At 45.3% G+C, this 22,109-nt stretch overlaps 1 protein-coding gene across 1 annotated transcript; it reads left to right on the top strand.

Annotated features, from left to right (window-relative positions):
* Window positions 1-2,010: 2,010 nt before the first annotated feature.
* On the top strand, window positions 2,011-11,813 carry TNFSF4 (TNF superfamily member 4). Its single transcript, XM_066555206.1, has 3 exons — window positions 2,011-2,208; window positions 8,921-8,963; window positions 11,473-11,813. The coding sequence occupies exons 1-3, from the start codon at window positions 2,011-2,013 to the stop codon at window positions 11,811-11,813; spliced, it is 582 nt and encodes a 193-aa protein (XP_066411303.1).
* The last annotated feature ends 10,296 nt before the right edge of the window (window positions 11,814-22,109 follow it).

Genomic DNA, 22,109 nt, shown 5'->3' with positions numbered 1-22,109 from the left:
CTGGGGAGTACAGAAATGACAAGACAATTCCAGAGATACATAAGCACAACCTTCACACAGAGGTTTTTTTAGAGTTTTCGGAAGAAAACCAGTACAAAATCCAGGGTCAGGGAGAGAAGAGATGGGGAAGAGCTCGTGTCTGGTTCCAAGGCAAGTGTGTAAAATGTGAGAATCACAGACTCCCAAGGGTTTGGGGTGTGTTAGCTCAGCATCCTGGTGTTTGTGCAGGAGCTGAGCAGTGAGCAATGAGCCCAACTTTCCTTTCCTGGAGGGAGCAGGTTGGGAGCACTCAGAGCAGCTTTCCTGGGGACTTCATCATGCCCAGACATGACACTGCAGATCCACAGAAGCAAACAATCCTCCTCACATCCCTGCAGCCCCAAAGGCCTCTGCAGCACCTCAAGGCAGTGCTTCATTCCTCTGCAGGGCCTGGCCAAGGCTGGGTCCCATCCCAGGCCCTGTCCCCAGGTGCTGTGGGACACAAACACCAAACTCAGGCTCTGCATCCCAGGAGCTGCTCTGGGGCAGCCCCAGCCCTCCCTGCTGTGGCTGCAGTCGTGTTCCTGCTGGAGGAGGGGGGCTCAGGCAGGAGCTCCAGCACACCCAGCAGTGACCAGAGGTGGGAAGGGAACAAGAATTTCTGTGCCAGTGGAAGATGTGGAAGCTGACCCTTCTTCACTCAGCTTCCATGACCTGTGCTGTGTTCTGCAGATAAACCAGGGTGTGTTCCTGAGTCACCCACCCTCAGCTCAGCCTGGGGCATCCTCACAGCAGCTCCCACCCAGCTCTGCACTCCCCTCTTCATCTGATTCATGTTCACAGGACATACCTTGCCTGGATGGGAGAACACATCAAAGACCATTGCTCCTGCTTGCTCTGCCTGCAGTTGACATGACAGGACATGTGCCTCGTGACAGGTTAAGGAGGGCACATTTTGGGGAAGGGAAACTTTCTGACAGCTCATCCCTAGAAGGCAGGCAGGTAATTGTACTCCCAGTGGGCTCCATCCTCACCAGGAAAAGGCAGCGCCTGACTTTGGTCACGATTTGGTAATTTACAGCAGAAAAAAGCCCAGCAAAAGGAGCAGTGGAAAGAGCAGTGCTGGACTGCCCCCAAAGAGTGATGCAAAGTCTGCCACCCAAAATAAGCACAGGAGATGGAGTCTGGTCAATTGACATTTGGCAGCTCTGGGTGTCGCTTGCAAAAGTCCCAGAGAGACCAACCAAAGGCATCCCAAGGGAAGGCTTCCCTCTGCCAGGAGAGCAGCCTGCATGGCCAGGAAATGCCCCTCTGGAGGCATTTTATAGACTACAGGTTTCCAAGTGTGCAACAGTTCTCAATCTTCTCAAACAATTCTCGGTTTTCTCGTCCCAATGCCTTGCACAGCATCCCAAGCTTTAAAACCAGAAGAAAATCATGAAAAGGGAAGGGCATGTTTTCTCTCCAATCCCTTATGCTCTCCACCTGTCCCACATCCTTTCCTAATCCTTGCTTCTTCACAGAAAAGGGATTTCAGGAGCATTATAGGATGCTGGAAGGGAGAGAGCCAGCCCTGTAAACTCCCCACCTGAGGGTGAGCAGAGAGGTGAGAGCTTTTACTGACAAAGACTGAGTGAAGACAAGCACTGTCCACCCAACTCTTCATTATTATTGGAAAGAACACATATCAAGACATCCACAGTTGAAGCTATGAAAGACATAAACACCTCTCCTTTCAAAGGCCCTTACTCAAAACTGAACTGGGATGCAATAAATCAGCCCCCACATTCACACAGAAAACCAAAAAAAAAAAAATTAAAAAAAATAAAGAAAAGAAAGAAAGAAAGGAAGGAAGGAAGGGGAAATTTAGATTAGTCACAAAGAAGTTCCCCCGCCTGCTTCTGTGTGCATAAAGCAATCTCCTGAAGGCTCTGCCTTCACTTCATCTCTGCTCTGGGACAGGAGCTCCCAGCCCTGCTCCCTGCCAGGCCCCTGGCCCTTCCCAGCACTGGGATGGAAGGAGGGGCCGGGATGGATGGACAGACGGACGCAGGGGCAGGAGCAGGGCAGCAGCTGGAGCAGCAGAGGGAGGGTGCAGAGGAGGAGGGGAGGCTCTGGCAGGGAGGCCAGGCCAGGAGCTCGCTGCACCTCGTCTCTGCTGTGGCTCAGTGGGTTTTGCTGCTTGCCTGCCTGATCTACCTGGGAGTGCATTTCCTGCGGCCCTCCAAGGTAAGAGCTCATCTTCCACCTCTGTCTGCTGGCCTGAAAAGCTTTCCATGGGCTTCTTTTCTTTTTTTTTTTTTTTTTTAAGAAAAGAAAAAAGCTTTTAGGTTTATCCCTATCCCTATTCAAGATTTAATCCCTTCTGTATGATAGTATACTTTTTAAATTTTTTTTTCATTTTAATTGCCTGTCTTCAAAATGACATTCAGTGTTGCCCAGTGCAGGGTTTGGGCCCAAGTTTCCAGCAGAGTGACCGTTCCAAGAATGCTTTTTACACTGACCCCTGGGGAGAGAGGTCTCACTCCCTCCCACTCTTGCCCCTCTCTGCAGTGACTCGTGCATATTTCCATTTAACTGAATAGCACTGAGTGAATGACAACCCAGTGTGCTCATAAACTCCTCCTGAACTTCCAGAGTGTGCTAAATGGCAAGCAGATATGTGAGAACCAAGTCACCCTTGTGACAGCTCTAGCAAGACCTCCTGACACCTTTGGTGCTCTCAGCCTGCCCATCAGGCAGGGTTAGGAGCAGCCACCTCCTTCTGTGCCTGCCTGAGCAAGGCTGGGGTGTCCAGAGAGAGTTCTGTGTGCCCACCAAAGCACCAGAGCAAGCAGGACAAAGGACAGAAATGCCTGGGGCTCACAGTGCTCCAGCACAAGCTCAGGAAAGATGGGTTTGCCTCTCTCACATGCTTGCAGGCTGCTGGATTGTCAACAACCTCTCACTGCTGCTTCAGAGCTGCTGGTGCCGCAGCAATTTCTCCTCCCACTCCTCCTCCAGGAGCTTTGCACCACTTTAAAGCTTGTTGTGCTTTGTTTTACCCCAGTTCCTTCTCTCCTCCCAGCCAGGCTGGGCACAGAAGGAAGCCAGGCATGTACCCATGGCCTCATGCTGCTCAATGAAAACCCTGTGCTCTGCACAGCTGTCACTGACTTGAGGCTCACAGGGGCTATTAAACTGCAGAACAACCATCCAGATAACACTGAAAGATAACACTTATCAACCAACACTTATCAACCAGGTCAGTCCCCTGCTCCTTCCCCTGCCTTGGGAGAGAGTTGCACTGCAAGGCAGCAGAGGAGTGCACACAATCACAGTGCTCAGGATGCAGAAACCTCTCCCAGCTCACACTCTGAGCATCTCCCAGCATCTGGCTCCTCTGTAAAAATGCTCCTCTTCCAGAGGAAGGGAGCAGGGCCTGGCATTGCTGCCTGGGAGCCTGACAAACCCGAGGGAGCAGCAGCAGCAGCCCAGGGGACACAGAACCTGTCTGGAGCTTCCCCTCCTCAACAGAAATAACTGAAACAGGGGGCTCCAGGAACAGCAATGGCAACAGGTGAGAAATCCAGGTCCTGAGAATCACCAAAGGACCTTTTCAGTTTTAAACACTTGCTAACTACAGGCTTAGGACTATTATTTCTGTTATTTTAACAGATAACCGTGGTGTCCTGTTTGGAGTGCCCTGCTCTGTGCAGGAGTGGTGCATGGGGAGATTTCACTGCAGTGCAGTCACAGGGCTCAGCTGGAAAACCATGAACTGGCCACATAAATGTCTCCTGGAGGGGCAGCAGCTGGGATCTGACTGGGCTTTTGGGGCAGTTTAGGGATATTTATGAAATCAAGGGCGCAGCAGTGTGAGAGAGGCAGGCTTGGGGTGCTGGCCCATGGGGTGAATGAGTGGCTCTCCCTGTCCTTGGTGCACTCCAAGGTGCAGAGTGCCATGATAACTTTATTTGCAAGGGAATAACTGTGTTTTTTCACAGAGAGACCGTATTGGATTCCTTTCCATTGTCCTCGTGGAAACACAGTTCTTAAAAAAAGCCCTCCTGCACTGTTCTGTGAAAACAGAGCATGAATAATGTCATGGCCCATCCTCAGTACAGGCAGCATCTGCAGCTTAGACTGTGCTGAACAAGAAGGGACAATGATCTCATTTCTGACATGATACTGCTTGGAGAACAAACCTCAGCTGAGATTTCCAAATGAGGAAGTTAATAAAAAGGTCACTGATAATCTGCTTTTGCATCTGCAATTCCCACTCTGCTGGAATTGCCTTCTCTTGCCACAGCTTTCCTCTTGCTTGGGAGGTAAAATCCCTGATCCTGGTGAGGAGAAGGTACAACCCCACTTCCAGGGGGGTGTCACCTGCCACCTGTGGGACACCTCCACGTGTGACACAGGCCCTCAGGCAGCCCCTGAGGTTTGTGTTGGTGTGATCCAAACTTATTCCTGAAACTGGGGCCAGGTGGGATGGCCCTGGATGGTGTCCCAGCCAGGAGAGTCCCCTGTTCAGGGATCCAGAGCAGGAAGGAAGGGTCTGTGTGTAAATGGCATGGGGAAACCTGAGGCTGTCAGGGAGAAGCACCTCTGTGTCCTCAGCCCTCCTGGCACACTTTCCACATGGCCTGTGAAGGCAGAGCAGAGAAACAAAGGTCACTAACTTTGCTATGAGCTCCCAGAGTCCTTCCAGTACCACCAGTACACGGTGTCCTCAGCAGGATTCACCAGTGGGTACCTGCACAGTGCTCTGAGATCACACAATAACTGCAAGAGATACATAACACAGGCAATTTGCTTTAGTGACAATGGGGTTGATACCAGTGCAACAATGCTGTCCCCCGGGCTGTCAGTGCTGGATACACCCTGTCCATCAATGCTGGATACACCCTGTCCATCACTGATCACACAGATGGCGGCAGACCTTGTGTGACCCCACACATGTGCTACGTGCTTTGCGCTTGTCTTGTTGAGAACCTGGAAATCCCGGCTGTGTGAGCCAGGAGGGAAATGCTTGTGCACTCAGGAGGGAGATCAAGCGTGAGATTGGAGCTGAGGCAATGGGTAGGGACGGTGATGCCAAGGGAGGCAGTTCCAGCTACTCACGGGCGATGAATCTTGTGTTTGCCCGCGGTCTCCAGCCCCGCGGGCACGGAGGAGCAGCCGTGGCAGCACTAGAGGGTGCCAGAGCATCTTTTCCAGCTCCAGCTCCCACCGCAGCCGGCATGGAGCGCTCCCAGCTCCCGCAGCCTGCCCCTGCCTTGCGCCGAACCTGCAGAGAGGCTGTGCTCACACCCTGCACACTCTGTGCTCACACCCTGCACGCTCTGTACTCACACCCTGCACACTCTGTGCTCACACCCTGCACACTCTGTACTCACACACTGTGCTCACACCCTGCACACTCTGTACTCACACCCTGCACACTCTGTGCTCACACCCTGCACACTCTGTACTCACACACTGTGCTCACACCCTGCACACTCTGTACTCACACCCTGCACACACACTCTGTACTCACACACTGCACACACTCTGTACTCACACCCTGCACACACACTCTGTACTCACACCCTGCACACTCTGTGCTCACACCCTGCACACACACTCTGTGCTCACACCCTGCACACTCTGTGCTCACACCCTGCACACACACTCTGTGCTCACACCCTGCACACACTCTGTACTCACACCCTGCACACTCTGTGCTCACACCCTGCACTTTCCCTGTCCCCCTGTGCCACCGAACCCGAATCCATGGAAGCCAGCCCAGTCCACATCTCATGGGCACAGCTTCTCCTTGTGACACTGAGCCCAAACCCATGGAAGCCAGCCCAGTCCCCACCTTCTCCCTGTGACACTGAGCCCAAATCCAGGGATGCCAGCCCCATCCCCACCTTCTCCCTGTGCCACCAAGCCCAAATCCATTGAAGCCAGCCCCATCCCCACCTTGTCCCTGTGCCACCAAGCCCAAATCCAGCCCAGTCACCATTCCATGGCACACCTTCTCCCCTAGGGAGCCTTTGGCACAGGTAAGGAGAAAAACAGAGAGCACAGAGCCCAAGATTCACTCTTTAATCAGGCCAAAGGCTGAAGATTTGCGGTTGTGTAGAGACTGCAGATTTGGGTCTCCTGTGGTTATGATGAGAGACAAGTTTGAGATGCCAAGTTCAGATTTAAAAATCCAGCGCACAAGCCTGGTGTTTTGCATATCTGAGCAGTAAGATACACACTTCTATATTTGCATTCACTTTCTCTGTTACATTCATAAAATACGAATCACAGGGTCACAGAATGATTTAGGCTGGAAAGGACCTTGAAGATAATCTCTCTCCAACCACTCTGCCATGAGCAGACAGGGACACCTGCCACTGTCCCAGGCTGCTCCAGGTCCCTTCCAACCTGGCCTTGAACACTTCCAGGGATGGAACATCCACAGCTTCTCTGGGCACCTTGTGCCAGGGCCTCACTACCAAAATTAGGAAGAATTTCTTCCAAATACCTAAGCTAAACCTGCTCTCTGTCATTTTAAAACCATTCCCCATCCCTCATCACTCCAAGCCCATGTCAAATTCTCTCTCCAACTCTCTTGTAGCCCCTTTAGGTACTCAAAGTGCTTTAAGTTCACCCTAAAGCGTTTCCTTCTCCACACTGAACAACCCCAACTCTTTCACATAGCAGAGGTGCTCCAGTCCATTTTAAAGCCACCCCAGTGCACTGAAGAGCCTCTGAGGGACCCACAGATCCAGTAAGGGCCTGGGCCAAAGTGCAAGGAGCCCCAAAGGCAGACCCACCTGAAACAGGGGTCTCCTCCAGCCAGGTCTCATGAGCTCTTGGAGGTCCATTTCACACCCAAGATAGCTCAGCTACCTCAGAAGGCATAAAATCAGCAGGATGGCTTCTGTGGCAGTGTTGGAAACAAAAAGGTTGTAATAAAAGGCAAAATAACAAAACTCTTTACAGAGAAAAACTGAGCCAGGTACAAGAGGTCCTTGCCCCTGGTAAAACACCTCATAAAAGCAATTAGTTTCTTTATTCTCTTCTTTTTCTAGTTAATTGCTCAAGCAAGATTTTTTGGCTCCTATTCAATTAGCTATCCTTAAGTTTGAAGTCCCCCAAGTCCTATGAGATGTCTTTTCACCTAATTGAGGAAATAAACTTTTAGGCTTATTTCCCCTTTAAGGGGACAAAAGATGGTTTTGTCAGTCCATCAACAAAGGGCACATTCCTATAGCCAGTCCTGGTGCCCTGCAGGGGGGTGGCACAGCAGCCTGGCCCCTGCTCTGCCCTCTGCCAGCTGCTCCATGCCAGGCTCAGGCAGAAAAGACTGCACTCCAAGGTCCTGATGAAATTTTTTTGGTAGGATTTTATGATGGGGAGATTTTAAAAAAGCTTTGTGTTAGGAATGAGAGATGGATGGCATTTTTGCCTTTTTAAAAAAATTTTTGGTTTTCTTTTTTATTAGAAATTTTGTATGTTGTTTATATTTTAGATTTAGTGTATTAAGAGAAGGTATTAAAAGTTATATAGATGTAAGGTTTTTTAAAGTAATTTTGTTTAATTAATTTTTAGAATGTATCTTATTTTAATTTTTTATTAATAATTGGTTTTTGTTTATGTATGTAATATTTGTATTGTGGTATTTAAAATTAATTATGTTATGGTTTTAATATTGTAGAAAATTGATTAGATGAAAAATAAGAAGGAGATTAGATAATGTTTAAATTTTTTATTTTGTTCTTTCTTTATTTTAATATTTACTTTAATATTCATTAATATATTAATAATTAATTTATTAATTTACTAAAATTTATGAATAATAAGTTAATAAATAAATTTGTAATAATTATAAATTATTAAAGTATTTTTATTAATTTAATATATTTTAATTTTTATAGAAAATTTTTAATTTTAAGTTTTTTATTTTTTGATAAGTCATATTATTATTTATTTTTATATATTTGTAGATTTTAATTTATTTTAAAGTTTTGGAAGCTTTTTTTATCGATGAAGGTTAAAAGTAATGGGTTTTTTGGGGGATTAGGATATTTTAGGATAGGTAGAGAAATATCTTTTATGTTTTCCTTGCTGCTTGCTCTGCCTCAATGCCCACACCAGAGTGGTTTTCTGAACAAAACCAACCCTGCTCTGGAGGGCTCAGCACTGGGCTGGAAGTCACACAGGCTGGGAGCAAGGCTGGAATAAAATTCTATAATAATGAAATAGTATTCTATGATAATGAACTAAAATGAAATAATATTCAATAATAATGAAATAGTATTCTATAATAATGAAATAATATTCTATAAGAATGAAATAATATTCAATAATAATGAACTAATATTCCATAATTTTGAAATAATATTCTGTAATAATGAACTAATATTCCATAATAATGAACTAATATTGTATAAAAATGAAATAGTATTCTATAATAACGAAATAAAATTATATAATATTGAAATAGTACTCCATAATAATGAACTAGTATTCCATAATAACGAACTAGTATTCTATAATAATGAAATAGTACTCTATAATAATGAAATAAAATTATATAATATTGCAATAGTACTCCATAATAATGAACTAATATTCTATAATAATGAACTAGTATTCCATAATAATGAAATAATATTCCATAATAATGAAATAGTATTCTATAACAATGAACTAATATTCTATAATAATGAAATAGTTATTCTCTAATAATGAACTAGTGTTCCATAATGATGCAGTGCCCCGAGCCCATGGGGGTGGCTGGCAGCTGCTGTGTGCCCAGGCTGCCCGGGCTCCCCGCCGTGCCCTTGGCGATGCAGCTGCTCTGCCCCTGCAGGGACTGAAGGGTCCTGGCAGGGAAATGAAAGGGCGGCAGCAGCAGCAGCAGCGGGGAGGTGCCAGCCCGGTGCCTTAACCAGGATTTATCTGCTCTGTTTTCCAGACCCAGAGTGACAAAGTGCTGTGGACCCACATCCGATACTCAGGTGGGTGTTGGGGGGACCCTGGGGGGAGCCTCGATGATCCCCAGTGCAGCACCCACATCCCCTGGCACACTGGGAGGGCTCCCCACCCTACCACAGTCCCCAGGGACCTCCGTGGCATCCTGTGGCCCCTAAAATACCCTAATGGCTCCTAGGTGCCACAGTGCTGGCTGTTTCTTCTGATGGAGGAGAGGTGCCAGGAGAGCTGTCAGGGGAGAGGGGCCAAGCCTGCCCCAGTGCTGCAAGGGGACAAAATGAAACAGTTGGGTTTTCCCAGAGCAGGACAAAAAAGCTGAAAATCTGCGTGGATCCCTGCAGCCCTCACCTGTCTCCTAAACCACTCTGTGAATGAACAAGAAAGTAATTTTTGGCAATTTACTGAATGCATGCGGCACGCTCTTGGGTTTTTCTAAAACAAGTCAATGGTTTCCTGATTTATGAAAAATGTAAATGATTTCCTCAGGAGGAGTGGGTGAGAGCACACACCAAATCAGATGTGCTGCTCTGCGTGCCAGCTACACTGGAGGTTTGTCTGATGTCACATCTCAAAGATAAAACCAAGCAGTAAAACTTTTAAAATAATACTGAAAATATTATCGACGGTTTTGCTTTCAGTTAAAAGCGTGAGGCAGCAGGGAGCCTAACCTCATAGAAACTCATGTCCTTTGGAGGAAAAGCTTGAGAAGTTTGTCCCCAGCCCAGAGGGGCTGTGCTCCCTGCCTGGAGAGCCCCTGGGTGCCCCAGGGGTTTCAGCTGCTGTGCTGAGAGCCCGGGGCTGCAGCACAGAACGTGGCCAGCACAGCCTGGGAACCCTGACTCTCCATTCCACCAGAAAACCTTTCTTGCCAAGTTCCTGTTTAATTTCTCCTTTTTCTGCTCTGTATTAATTAGTTCCTTCTGCTTCTGTCTCTTTGCTGCTCTTTCATCTTTTTTTCTGGAAAAAAAAACCAAACAAAAGAAGAAAAAAACACCACCAAACCCTAAGATAAAGGCTTATGTTACCAGCATCTCAACAAAAAGAACTTTTTGTCATCCAGTTCTGGATCCCTTTTCCTCATCTTATTTACTGTCTCAATTTTCCTGTTTTTTTTTATGAACCTGTTCTTTCTAAACTCACAGTGATGCTTTACTTGCTGTATTTTTTCTGTATTCTAAGACACAGAGTAAGTAAATTGTGCATAAATAAAAATTTGGAGGAGCAATTCACATAAACCATGTGCCAAAAGGCACAGCTTAGTCAAGAGTGGTCATCTGTAAATTTCCATGGTAGATGATGTCTGGCTAGGGTGGATAATATTCTAACTCTGGTCTGTTGGATTAAGCTTTTTTTTTGACTTAGAGATGGAGTAACTGAGAGGTGTTTTAAAAACTTTTATTTCATTTTTAGTCTTATGCGAAGGGTGAGACAATACAGATGTTATAATTTCTGTTATTATAATTAGAAGCTAATTCTTTCTTAATTACAATATATTATAAGTGTATCTTGGTTTATTAGTTTTTGTCACATTATGTTGTAAATATTTTAAAGTTAATAATCTAAAATTACTCTTTGTGGGTTTTACTACAATGTGTTTTTCATAGTTTTATTTCTCTAAAGCATTTAGTCTCATTTCAACAACTTGAAACTTGTTTCTAGTTCTATTTCTTTCTCAACTATGTTTGTCTTATTCTATGGTATTTCTAACTTAGTATTTTTTATTTCAGAGTTTGTATGCAGATGTATGCTCTGGGTGTCTCTTGTTAGGCTTTGAGAATTCTCTACAAATCTATTTCTCACATTGGTCTGCCTTGTTCTCTAGTTTACTCTCTCCCTTTTTTTAAATATTTTTCCATCTTCCCTGCAGTCAGGTGGTGTAAACTGTGAAACATGCCAATTGCTTGTTTTTAAAATTTTTAAGGTTTAATAGTAAAAATAGTAATACAATTAGAGAAATAATAATTTGGACAACTTGGATTAGGACAATATGAGACAATAGAAACAAAGAGTTACGGACAGTCCAGGTACCTCTTTCTGGGCAAAATAAGCCCAAAAAAGGACCCACGTTAACAGAGGATTAACCCTTAAAAGCAACCCTCATCCATGATGCATAAATTCCATTCAAACACAGGATTCTCTCTGGGCAGTGTCAGCTTCTTCCTCTGGATCCTGTCGGTGTCTTCATGCCCGAGCAAGGCCGGAAGAAGTTCATTTCTTCTGATAATGGAGCAATAAATTCTCTTTCTCTGAAAGATTCAGGTGTCCTGTGGCTGCTATCTGCTGCGAGTCCTTTCTTTAAAAAAAGTATCTTACATAGCATAGTTTGTATTTTAACCTTATGTTATAACCTAAAACTATATTTAACACACTACTTAAGTGAATTAATACAGCATAACTTTCTAACATAACGCATATAATATTCACTTTAATATTTGCAAAAAGCCAGTCATAAAGTACGCATTTTTCACATAAACCAGCCCATTTCCTAGCAGACATTTGTCCCCAGGGGATCACCTTTGCCTCCTTGCATTGCAGGCAGGAGCACCAGGGGAGCAGCCGTGAACCTCTCAGCGGAATCGGGGCCCATCCAGATCCGGAATGGCTCCGTGCTGGTCCCCTGTGACGGCCTCTACCTCCTGTCCCTCAGGAGCACCATCTACCTGGATGAGAAGGAGGAGGACTGGCTGAACCTGACCCTGCAGGCCAGCAGCAGTGTCCTGTGGGAGCAGATTGTGCAGAGCAGTGAGAGCAGAGTGAACCTCACCACAGTGCTCTACCTGTTTGAGCAGGACAGCATCACGCTGTGGACCAGCTCCAACGCCAGCCTCTGGGACCTGTCCCTCAGCCTGGTGTTAGTAGCTGACAGCAAGTCCTAGCTGCAGGACTGGAGCAGCACGGAAAGCACAGCCTTCCCCACCTTGCTGCAGGTTTTGGACTTGTATGGGCAGACTGCTCTAAACCCCTCCCTGGGGCTGTGGAGGGCCTGGCTGGGAGCGCAGATGAACCACAGGCTTTATATAGTGCAAGATTCGCCTCTTTGGAGCTCTGTGCAGCTGATTTGCTACCCAGGATGGATCTTCCCAACACTGGGGAAAGGGATGTGTTGCGCTCTTGAGAAGAGCAGAAATGAAAGCCAAAGAAAGTCACCCAAGCTTAGCTCATATTCAGAGAAACCCCAGGTTTCTCTATTTACTTGACAGTGTCTGTATATAGTAGAAATGTGTTGTGTTTTTCCTCAAATAAAAGTCTGGTGAGTCAGGAAGGTACCTCAAGTGTCCTGAAGCCACTTGGAGCAGGAGGAGCATGAATCTGCCTGGCAAGATGGAAAACAGGGAAGAGGCAGCAGGGAATGCCTTTGGAGCGAGCCAGATAAAGGCTGTCTGAGAGGAAGGGCCGTGAGAGAAGGTGGAGTGTGGAAATGAGCTGACAGGACTGCACTGGGCAGCAGGAGCACTGACTGTGGAGTTTTGGGGAGCAGCCTTTGAGAGCAGAGCCCCACTGGCTGTTCCAGCTGTCTGCAGACTGCTGAAGCCAGAGCCCAAGGAATATCTGCTGTAAGGCCTCAGAGGAAAACCTCCTTCAAGCACACACACACACCGGCTTGACCCAAAAGGGATCCAGGCACATAAAAAGTTGGGCAAACATGAAGACTTCTGGATGTGGTGACCTCTGACAGACCAAGTGGAAGCTGCAGGTCTGAGCATCCTTTCCTCAGAGAGGACCCAGATGGTTCTCATGGCTTTGTCCCACAGGTGTGCCCCAGAGATTGGCAGGCACAGCCTCCACGGGGCACCAGGCACACCTCAGTGACCCTGGGCTGCTCATCCCTGCTCATCCTTGCTCATCCCTGCTCATCCCTGCTCATCCAGCTGAGACAGGTCCTGCCCATGCTGCAGGCAGCCCCTGACCCCAGCACAGCCAGCAGCTGGGGGGTTTTGCTTGCAGCAAGGCAGATTTTAACCACCTGTCAGTTTTTGACTTCGCGTCTCCCAACATTTCAGTGTGTCTCTGCTGTCTTTTGTTAGAAGTATTTATGTATTTAAATGATGGGCATAAGAATGTTACATCAGATTGCTTAGAAACACTGGGAAGGCCTCACACCAGGTTGTCAGCACTGAACTCCTCTTTGAAAATGCTCCCAATGCTCTGGGCTGGTCCTGCTTTGCAGACCCAGACCTGGACTGACACACTCATGCTGAGCACTCCAGCAGACTCAGGTGCCAAAGGGAACTAAGGACATGCTCCAGGCCTTGGAGAGCTTTCCTGGCTTTAGGCTAAGGAGCTTCCCCACCTGGGCCAGGCCAGAGCCTCAGGGGAAGCTGGCTGAAGCGCTCAACTCATGTAGTGCCAAGAGGCAGCTTCTCTCCTCTCACTGAGAAGCTGTGGCTGACTTGCACCCACAGGATGCTCATCATTAAGGCATATTTTGTGCTTTTAACTCTGGCCACACTCACCACCACGGGGACTGAAGGCAGCTGCACCCTGCCCCGAGGCTGGGGATTGTCACACTCCCCAGTAGAAGTGAGAATGTGTTTCTCTTCCTAAAAATAATAAATTTTTCCTTTGCAACACTTGGGTTTGTAGTGTCCCTTGGAGGCGGGGGGAGGAGGAGGCTGGAAGTGCCTGGTGAATGATGCATTCAAGGTTTGAGCAGACACTTCCTGTGCTATGGAAACTGTATGAAATTTTCACATACTTCCTTTTTTTTACAGTTCAGCTTTTGTTTCAGCTCTCCAGGAGGGTGTGCAGGGCTGGTACTTCCCAGCATGTGCTAACACAGGGCAGGCCATGCCAGTGGTGTGTGCAGGGCTGCACAGCACAGCAAGAAAGATGAAGCCTGGAGAGCACAAATGGATTTGTTCTTTGGAAGGCTGCACCCTTTCTTCTTGTTTACAGCAGGAGAGGGCATTTCCCTCACTGATCCCCCTGCACCTCCAGGCTGAACTGGACTGACCTACTTCTATACAAACACCTGCACTTGCCTTGAAATACAGGCTGGAATGATTCAACTCCCAGCATTGATTGCTTGATGGACTGACTGTCCTCATCAGAAAGTTTCCATGCCCTCGGCTTTTGTTTGTATCCAAAGACTACTTTCTTCCACTAGGTTAAAAGTCTCTTTTGTTGGGTTTGTTGTTGCTGAAAAGGCTCCTGAGGTGTTAAAAAGTCTTTTTTCCCCAGCCCTGTGCTTGAAGAAGTCGAGATTCCTCAGCTCTGGTTCTCAAGGTTGTTTATTTTCTCTTATCTGTTCCATTCCTTCTCTGACCTGCTGAGATCTGTCCAGCAGGTTGGGTTGTGGCACAGTGACTGCCCTTGGGGTGGTGTTAACATTTTATACTAAGAACTACAGGTACTTTATTTACAATAATTTTCCAATACCCATCACCTATGTTAGACAGTCTGTCTCTACTCTAAACAAATCAAACAGTGTCACCATCACAGCAGAAGATGGAGGAGAAGAAGAAGATGGAGAAGAATATGAAGAAGAAGATGAAGAAGGAGGAGGAGGACAGGACACTCTCAGATTCCTCCATCTTGCCTTTTGAACCCCCATTCTAAAAACCCCAAAATTCTACTTTTTCACCCTCTACTCAAACTCTTGTGGCTTGTAACTCTTCACACAAAGTTGGTAATTGTTTCCATGGGCTAAAATCAAAGGCACATGTGTCTTTGACTCTGTGCCAAGGTCTCTGAGCCCCTTGCCAGGGTCTCGAGCCATCCAGGGCAGCCAGAGGAATGTCCTGGGTTCCAACACTCTTGGTATGAGAAACATCAATTTTTGTTACTGGGGTTGTCAAGACCTTGTAGGAGCTCACAGGTGGTGCTTGAGTCCCACCTTACAGCTCTGTTCAGCCAGGCAGTGCCCCCAGGGTTTGGGTCACCCCTTGAAGCCGGGGCTGGGGAAGTGCAGGGCTGTTCCTGGGGACAATCCCTGACTACAGAGGGGCAGCACATTCATTTTCCTGTGCTTGCAGTCACAGAAAGGGGGCTTGTGGTGTGTCCTCTGTGATAGATGAGTAATACAATTAACAGACAAATATCATGTCTATAGGTTAAGAAAAGTTTTGTAGATTTATAGTCCTGTTTTACCCCTTGCATTGTTATCAAGGGACAGCCTGAGTTTGGGACATCTGCGAGGGTCAGCTTGTCACTATGGCAAAACCTGACCTCCAACCAGGATTTGAGGAACTGATCTCCATCACTGGACAGTGAAGAAGGGGTCAATGGACAGAACTTTGGGAGGGGCTAAAGGCTTAAAAGGTGAAACCTCCCTTGTGTGGATGAGCACATGGTGGGAAAAATCCTGGGGTATTTTCTCTATTCAGTCTTCTGTTGTATTTTTGATAAGGTTTAATAAACCTTTTGTGAAAAACGCCAATGACTTGTTTTTAAAATTTTTAAAGTTTAAGAGTAATAAAATGGTTATAAAAATAGTAATATAATTAGAGTAATAAAAATTTGGCAATTTGGATTAGGACAATAGGAGACAATAAAAACAGAGTTACTTATGGTCTGGATGCCTCTTTCTGGGCAGCATAAGCTTGAAAAAGGACCCACATTAAAAGAGGATTAACCCTTAAAAGCAACAGCCTGTTGCATATTCATACACCTCATACATGATTCAGAAATTCTTTTCAAACAAAAGGTGTTCTCTGGTTATTGTCAACTCCACCCTCATCTTGTAAATCAGTCATCTTGGTCCCCACCAAGTCTGGTCTTTCCCAGTAAGGAGGCAATAATTCTTCTCTTGGTGATTTTGCTGTCTTGTTGCTGTTATCTCTGGGCGAAGAATTCCTTGAGCTAGTTAGAAAAAGTATCTTACATCACACAGTTTCTATTTTAATATTATATTATAGTCTAAAATGATATTTAACACACTACTGAAAAGGATTAATACAGTATAACTTTCTAACATAACACATATAATATTCATTTGTATATTTGCGAAAAGCCAATCATATAATATGCATTTTTCACACCGCTGTCTACTCCCTCCTTTCTCCCTCTCCTTTCCTGTGAAGAATGCCAATCACTTGTTTTTAAAATTTTTTTTAAGGTTTAATAGTAATAAATTGGTTAGAAAAATAGCAATGTAATTAGAGTAATAAAAATTTGGGCAATTAGGATTTAGGACAATAGGAGACAATAGAAACAAAGAGTTACAGACAGTCCAGGTGCCTCTTTCTGGGCAAAATAAGCCCAAAAAGGACCCAAGTTAACAGAGGATTAACCCTTGAAAGCAACACCCTGTTGCATATTCATACACCTCATCCATGATGCATAAATTCCATTCAAACACAGGATTCTGTCTGGGCAGTGTCAGCTTCTTCTCTGGAAACCTGACAGTACCTCAGGGCTGAGTGAGGTGTGAAGAAGTTCATTTCTCCTGATAAGGGAGCAATAAATTCTCTTTCTCTGAAAGATTCAGGTGTCCTGTGGCTGCTATCTTGGTGGGAGTACCTCATTCCTCTCTTTGTAAAACATATCTTCCATAGCATAGTTTCTATTTTAGCATTATGTTATAATCTAAAACTATATTTAACACACTACTGAAGAAAATTAATACAGCATCACTTTCTGACATAACACATATAATATTCATTTTTATATCTGCGAAAAGCCAATCATAAAATACACATTTTCCACATTTCCCAAATCTCCTGGGTGACGTTAAGGGTGACAAAGCTGCTGTGAGAGCCACGGCCACCCCTGGGGGAGAAGGAGCTACTGAAGGTGAGGCAGAGCAGAATGGGATGGAGGCTGCCTCTCCTTACACCAGAAATGAGGGGAAACATTCACAGTCCACTCACACCTGTGTGCAAACGACCTCATTTTCTACCACATAGGTAGTAATAGTGGCTAATGAGCCTGTGTGTTTTCAGACACCGTTTAGGTTTACGTTTAATCAGCCAGTGTGAGTCACAGCTGTTGCCTGTCAGCTGCACTGGAGAGAAGAAGAAAGCCATGGTGTGCTTGGCAAAGTGCAGCTGGCTGCTGCTGCTCTAGAGCCAGCACTGTGCAGCTCAGGCAGCAGAAAGCACAGGAATTTCTTTTCCTTATTCAACATCAAAATGGGAAAGTATGACAGAGACTCGAGCAGCTTCCTGTAGTAACTAATTGGGAAGGTTTGACTTATGAGACTTTTCTCAGTAGCATCTCTAACTTCAGAGCTGTTCTCTGAGCTGGCAGTTGGTTCCTGTTTTCCAAGAGATCCAGACCATCCCCAGAGGTGCTTGCTTCCAGCTATGGGGTAATAATCCACCAAAATAAGCAAATTGAGCAACACACACACTGAGGGCTGGGAGGAGTTGGTGCCAGGCCAGAAAAGAACAGTGGTGAAAGAGCAGAAGGATTTATCTGCAGCCTTCTGTCCCCGAAGGCCAGGGAGGATCTGGAGGCTGTTTGCTCATATTCTGAGTGGATGAGGAAGGCAGCTGAAGGCTCAGTTCTCCAAGCAAATGAGTAAATCTGTTAAGTGCTAGAGAGCCAAGCAAGCAGAGTGGAGGCTGGGAGCACATCTCCCCGTGGAGATGCCAGCAAGGCAAATTTCTGACAGCTGTTCAGCATCCCAGAGCTGAACACACCCCACAAACAGGGCTGGGAGAGGCTCCCTGTGCCCCCTGCACCAGGAAGGAGGAGCCTGAGGATGAGAAAACCCCCAGGCCGGGGCAGGAGAGGACAGTGGGGCTGGCTGACCTGTCCCAGGGGAGCAAGGACACTAGGCACAGAGCCCAGGCAAACACAGGGAGGGAGCGCTCAGGAGAGATGTGAAGCTGGTAGGGGTCCATGGACTGACTGTCCTTAGGACTTTAGGAATGCAGGACAGTCAGAAGGCAGGACTAAAGCAGTGTTTCTCCTGTAAGCTCACTCTCAGTGAACCAAACCTCTGCAAACACCTAAACACAGCCACTGCCTCCTCAAAGAGCCACTTCCTGCTCTTGCACAATTACCTTTTCAGCAGGACAGCTCGGTACTCTTGCTCACCTGGTGCCCCAAGGGGGTTAGGAGCCCCGGCTGCTCACAAGCAGGGAGCACTCCCATTGCTGCACTTTCTGCTGCCTCTGCATGTCACAGGGGCTGGGAGTCCATGCTGTTCTTTGGTGGCCAGCCAAGGCACAGGACAAAGTTTGGGGCAGGTCAAAACCTGATGTGGGCACCGATGTACTTTCCTAATAATTACTTTCATTGTTTGTTTGGAGGAAAAATTCGCATCTAGTTCCTGGCAACCCAGGGATCTGTTTCATTTCTTATATAGAAAAGGTGGAAGTGATCCCACTGCAAGGACAAATGTTTAACCCAGCATAGGATCTCATTCATAAAGGATACAGCAGCCCCATGATTTCATCACCAAGTACATGCCTGAGACATTACTGGTGTTATCTCATGGAGTTAAAAGGACTCACTTTCCTTTCTCTCATTTTGTTGATTTAAGGTTTCCATTACTGCCAGTGTCTGCTTATCTGGCTTATTGTCACCAGCAGAAAAAATGAGTAGAAGGCCTACACCCAGTGAGGACAAACAGATGAGACTTCGTTTCAGGCTTTTTTAGGGTTTATGTGCAGCATTTTGAACCATTGGTTGATCTGCTTCTCCCTTTGTCACTTTCCACAGGACTCAGACATTGACACACCTCCCAGCAAGAAACTTCTTTAATGCCTCCTATGTGCTGGGATTGATAGTCTGAAAGCCTTTTCCAGCGTAAACAGTTCTGTTGTTCCATGTGTTCCACCCTGGAAAATGTGAAGAACTGACTCTGATAGCTGCTTACCCACTCTGAAAATACTCAGATTATCCAAAGTCCCAAGCAGCATCCATACTTTACAAGAAAAGGTTTGCTGCACCTCGCAGGAGAAAAATCTCACTGCCTTTCCAGTTAGTTTCAATAACTCAAGTCATCTCCCTGTGTTATGCTTGCTCCTTTTCCCAGAAATGTCCCTTCCAGAAGCAGGGCTAGGTGCTGCCTTCCTGAGCCAGTGCATTTGGCCCATGTGGCAAATCCTGATGTTTGCACTGACTGTGCTGTCACAGAGGCAGCCAGAAACCTCACCTGGCCAGTTCCAGAAAAGCCAGGATCCCTCCTTGCATTTGTGGGCTGTGAAAAATGCCAATCACTTGTTTATAAATTTTTAAAGTTTAATAGTAATAAAATGGTTAGAAAAATAGTAATATAACTAAAGTAATAAAAATTTGGACAATTTGGATTAGGACAATATGAGACAACAGAAACAAAGAGTTACAGACAGTCCAGGTACCTCTTTCTGGGCAAAATAAGCCCTAAAAAGGACCCACATTAACAGAGGATTAACCCTTAAAAGCAGCAGCCTGTTACATATTCATACACCTCATCCATGATGCATAAATTCCATTCAAACACAGGATTCTCTTTGGGCAGTGTCAGCTTCTTCCTCTGAATCCTGACAGCATCTTCAGGGTTGAGCCAGGCAGGCAGAAGTTAATTTCTTCTGATAATGGAGTAATAAATTCTCTTTCTCTGAAAGATTGAGGTGTCCTGTGGCTGCTATCTTGGTGGGAGTACCTCATTCCTCTCTTTGTAAAAAAAGTATCTTCCAAAGCATAGTTTCTATTTTAGCATTATGTTATAACCTAAAACTATATTTAACACACTACTTAAGAAAATTAATACAGCACAACTTTCTAACATAACAAATATAATATTCATTTGAATATTTGCGAAAAGCCAATCATAAAAATACACATTTTTCACAGGGTACAGTCACACACACCTTTTTCCTGTGCCTGGGTTTGCAAATGTACCTGTAAAGAAACAGATGGAGGGACAGAACCCTCCACTGACCCTGCAGACTCCCACAGGGATCTACAGAGTTTGGACCAGAGAAGCTCTAGCTGTCTGCAGGAACTGTGCTGCAGGAGGTGTTGTGTTGGGAAGGATGAAAGTTTGACAAGAAAGTCTCACAGATATGGATGCTTAGCACAAAGGTTTTTGAATGTTGAGTCTGAAGAAGGAATAGAGATGGAAGCAAGTTTTGATATAGAAGAAAAGAATTGCTGAGCCAGTCTTACTGGATAACCAAGGAGGCAAAGGGTGTGTGAGTTAGAAGGGGTTTTTATGGCTTAGAGAAAAGGGTAAACCCACCCCAAACAAGAAGATGTTTTTACCAAGCAGAAAAAATAACACAGGCAAACAAGCCTGCCAATGTTGCAAGTAGAAAAAAGGTCTCAGAATTTTCCACTGCAAGAAAACTGAAAAACAACTTCTAGCTTAAACTGTAATGTACTAACTTTTAGTGATTGGAGAATAGTAACAAGAATATGGTAATTATAGCAGTTATGATAGGCTAGAGATAAAAGTTAAGGTATAGATTGGTTCTGCTGCATTAAGATGCTCAGCAAAGAAAAGTATAGAATGCATTGTAACCAAAACCAAAGGGTGTCCAGGCCTCCCTGCAGCTGGAGCTGACAGCTGTAGGCACAGCTCTGTCCTGCTGTAACATCTTGGATGTAATAAACCGCATTTTGGAGAGCTGCCTGGAGTCCCACATCCCTCATGTCAGCTCTTACAGTGCTGGTCTGAACTGAACACCAGCCACACGATTACCACCCCAAGATTTGAGGTCAGCACAACAATGCTGAGTAAAGAAAGCTGTGTTAGACCAGAGAAGAGGCTGAATCATGATCAAAACCCAAACTGAGTGGAAACAGCTGGTGCTGCACAAGTAACACCTGCCATGCTTCACATTTTAAGTATAGCTGATCAATAAAGCAGAGAGAGGCAAAATCACCAAAGAGCGAGAGGAAAAGGGTGAGCAGAGAAAGCTCTGAGGGGTTTTCCAAGCAGATTGTGAAGATGGCTTTGCAGAGAGAAAAGGGGCTCCTCCATCTGTGTTGGGTGCAAGCTCCAGAGCTGCAGGTGAGCTGGGAGCAGCACCTGCACACAAAGTCCTCAGGACTGTGTGTTTGGGATCCTGGGAAAACCTCACTCACAGACCATATCCATGATGAGCACTGTGATTAGCCCTGTGGGAAAAACACCAATCACTTGTTTTTAAAATTTTTAAAGTTTAATAGTAATGAAATGGTTATTAAAATAGTAATATAATTAGAGTAATAAAAAGTTGGACAATTAGGATTTAGGATAATATGAGACAACAGAAACAAAGAGTTACAGACAGTCCAGGTACCTCTTTCTAGTCAAAATAAGCCTGAAAAAAGGACCCAAGTTAACAGAGGATTAACCCTTGAAAGCAACAGCCTGTTGCATATTCATATACCTCATCCATGATGCATAAATTCCATTCAAACACAGGATTCTGTCTGGGCAGTGTCAGCTTCTTCTCTGGAAACCTGACAGCATCTCAGGGCTGAGTGAGGCAGGAAGAAGTTCATTTCTCCTAATAAGGGAGCAATAAATTCTCTTTCTCTGAAAGATTCAGGTGTCCTGTGGCTGCTATCTCAGTGCGAGTCATTTCTTTAAAAAAAGTATCTCACACAGCATAGTTTCTATTTTAACATTTTATTATAACCTAAAACTATATTTAACACACTACTGAAGACAATTAATACAGCATCACTTTCTAACATAACACATATAACATTCATTTGAATATTTGCACAAAGCCAATCATAAAATACGCATTGTTCACGCCTGGAAGACTTCTGGGAAGCACACACAGGCTGGGACAGCTCCTGGCTTGACAGCTTGTGAAAAATGCATATTATATGATTGGCTTTGTGCACATATGGAAATGAATATTATATGTGCTATGTTAGAAAGTTATACTGCATTAATCCTATTTTTGGTAGTGTGCTAAATATAGTTATAGGCTATAATATAATATTAAAATAGAAACTGTGTGATGTAAGATACTTTTTCTAACGTATCTTACATGACAAAGCTCAAGAAATTCTTTGCCCAGAGATAACAGCAACAAGACAGCAAAATCACCAAGAGAAGAATTATTGCCTCCTTACTGGGAAAGACCAGACTTGGTGGGGACCAAGATGACTGATTTACAAGATGAGGGGGGGGGAAGTTGACGATAACCAGGGAACACCTTTTGTTTGAAGAGAATTTTTGAATCTTGTATGTGATATGTGAATATGCAACAGGCTATTGCTTTTAAGAGTCAATCCTTTGTTAGTTAGCCATGCTTTCAAGAGGAAAGCATCTGAACATTCGTAATTCTTTGCTT

This window comes from Molothrus aeneus, chromosome 9, assembly GCF_037042795.1.
Source record: "Molothrus aeneus isolate 106 chromosome 9, BPBGC_Maene_1.0, whole genome shotgun sequence".
NCBI lineage: Eukaryota > Metazoa > Chordata > Aves > Passeriformes > Icteridae > Molothrus > Molothrus aeneus.
Note: the sequence above shows the minus strand (reverse complement) of the source record. Positions and strands in the feature narration are given on the sequence as shown.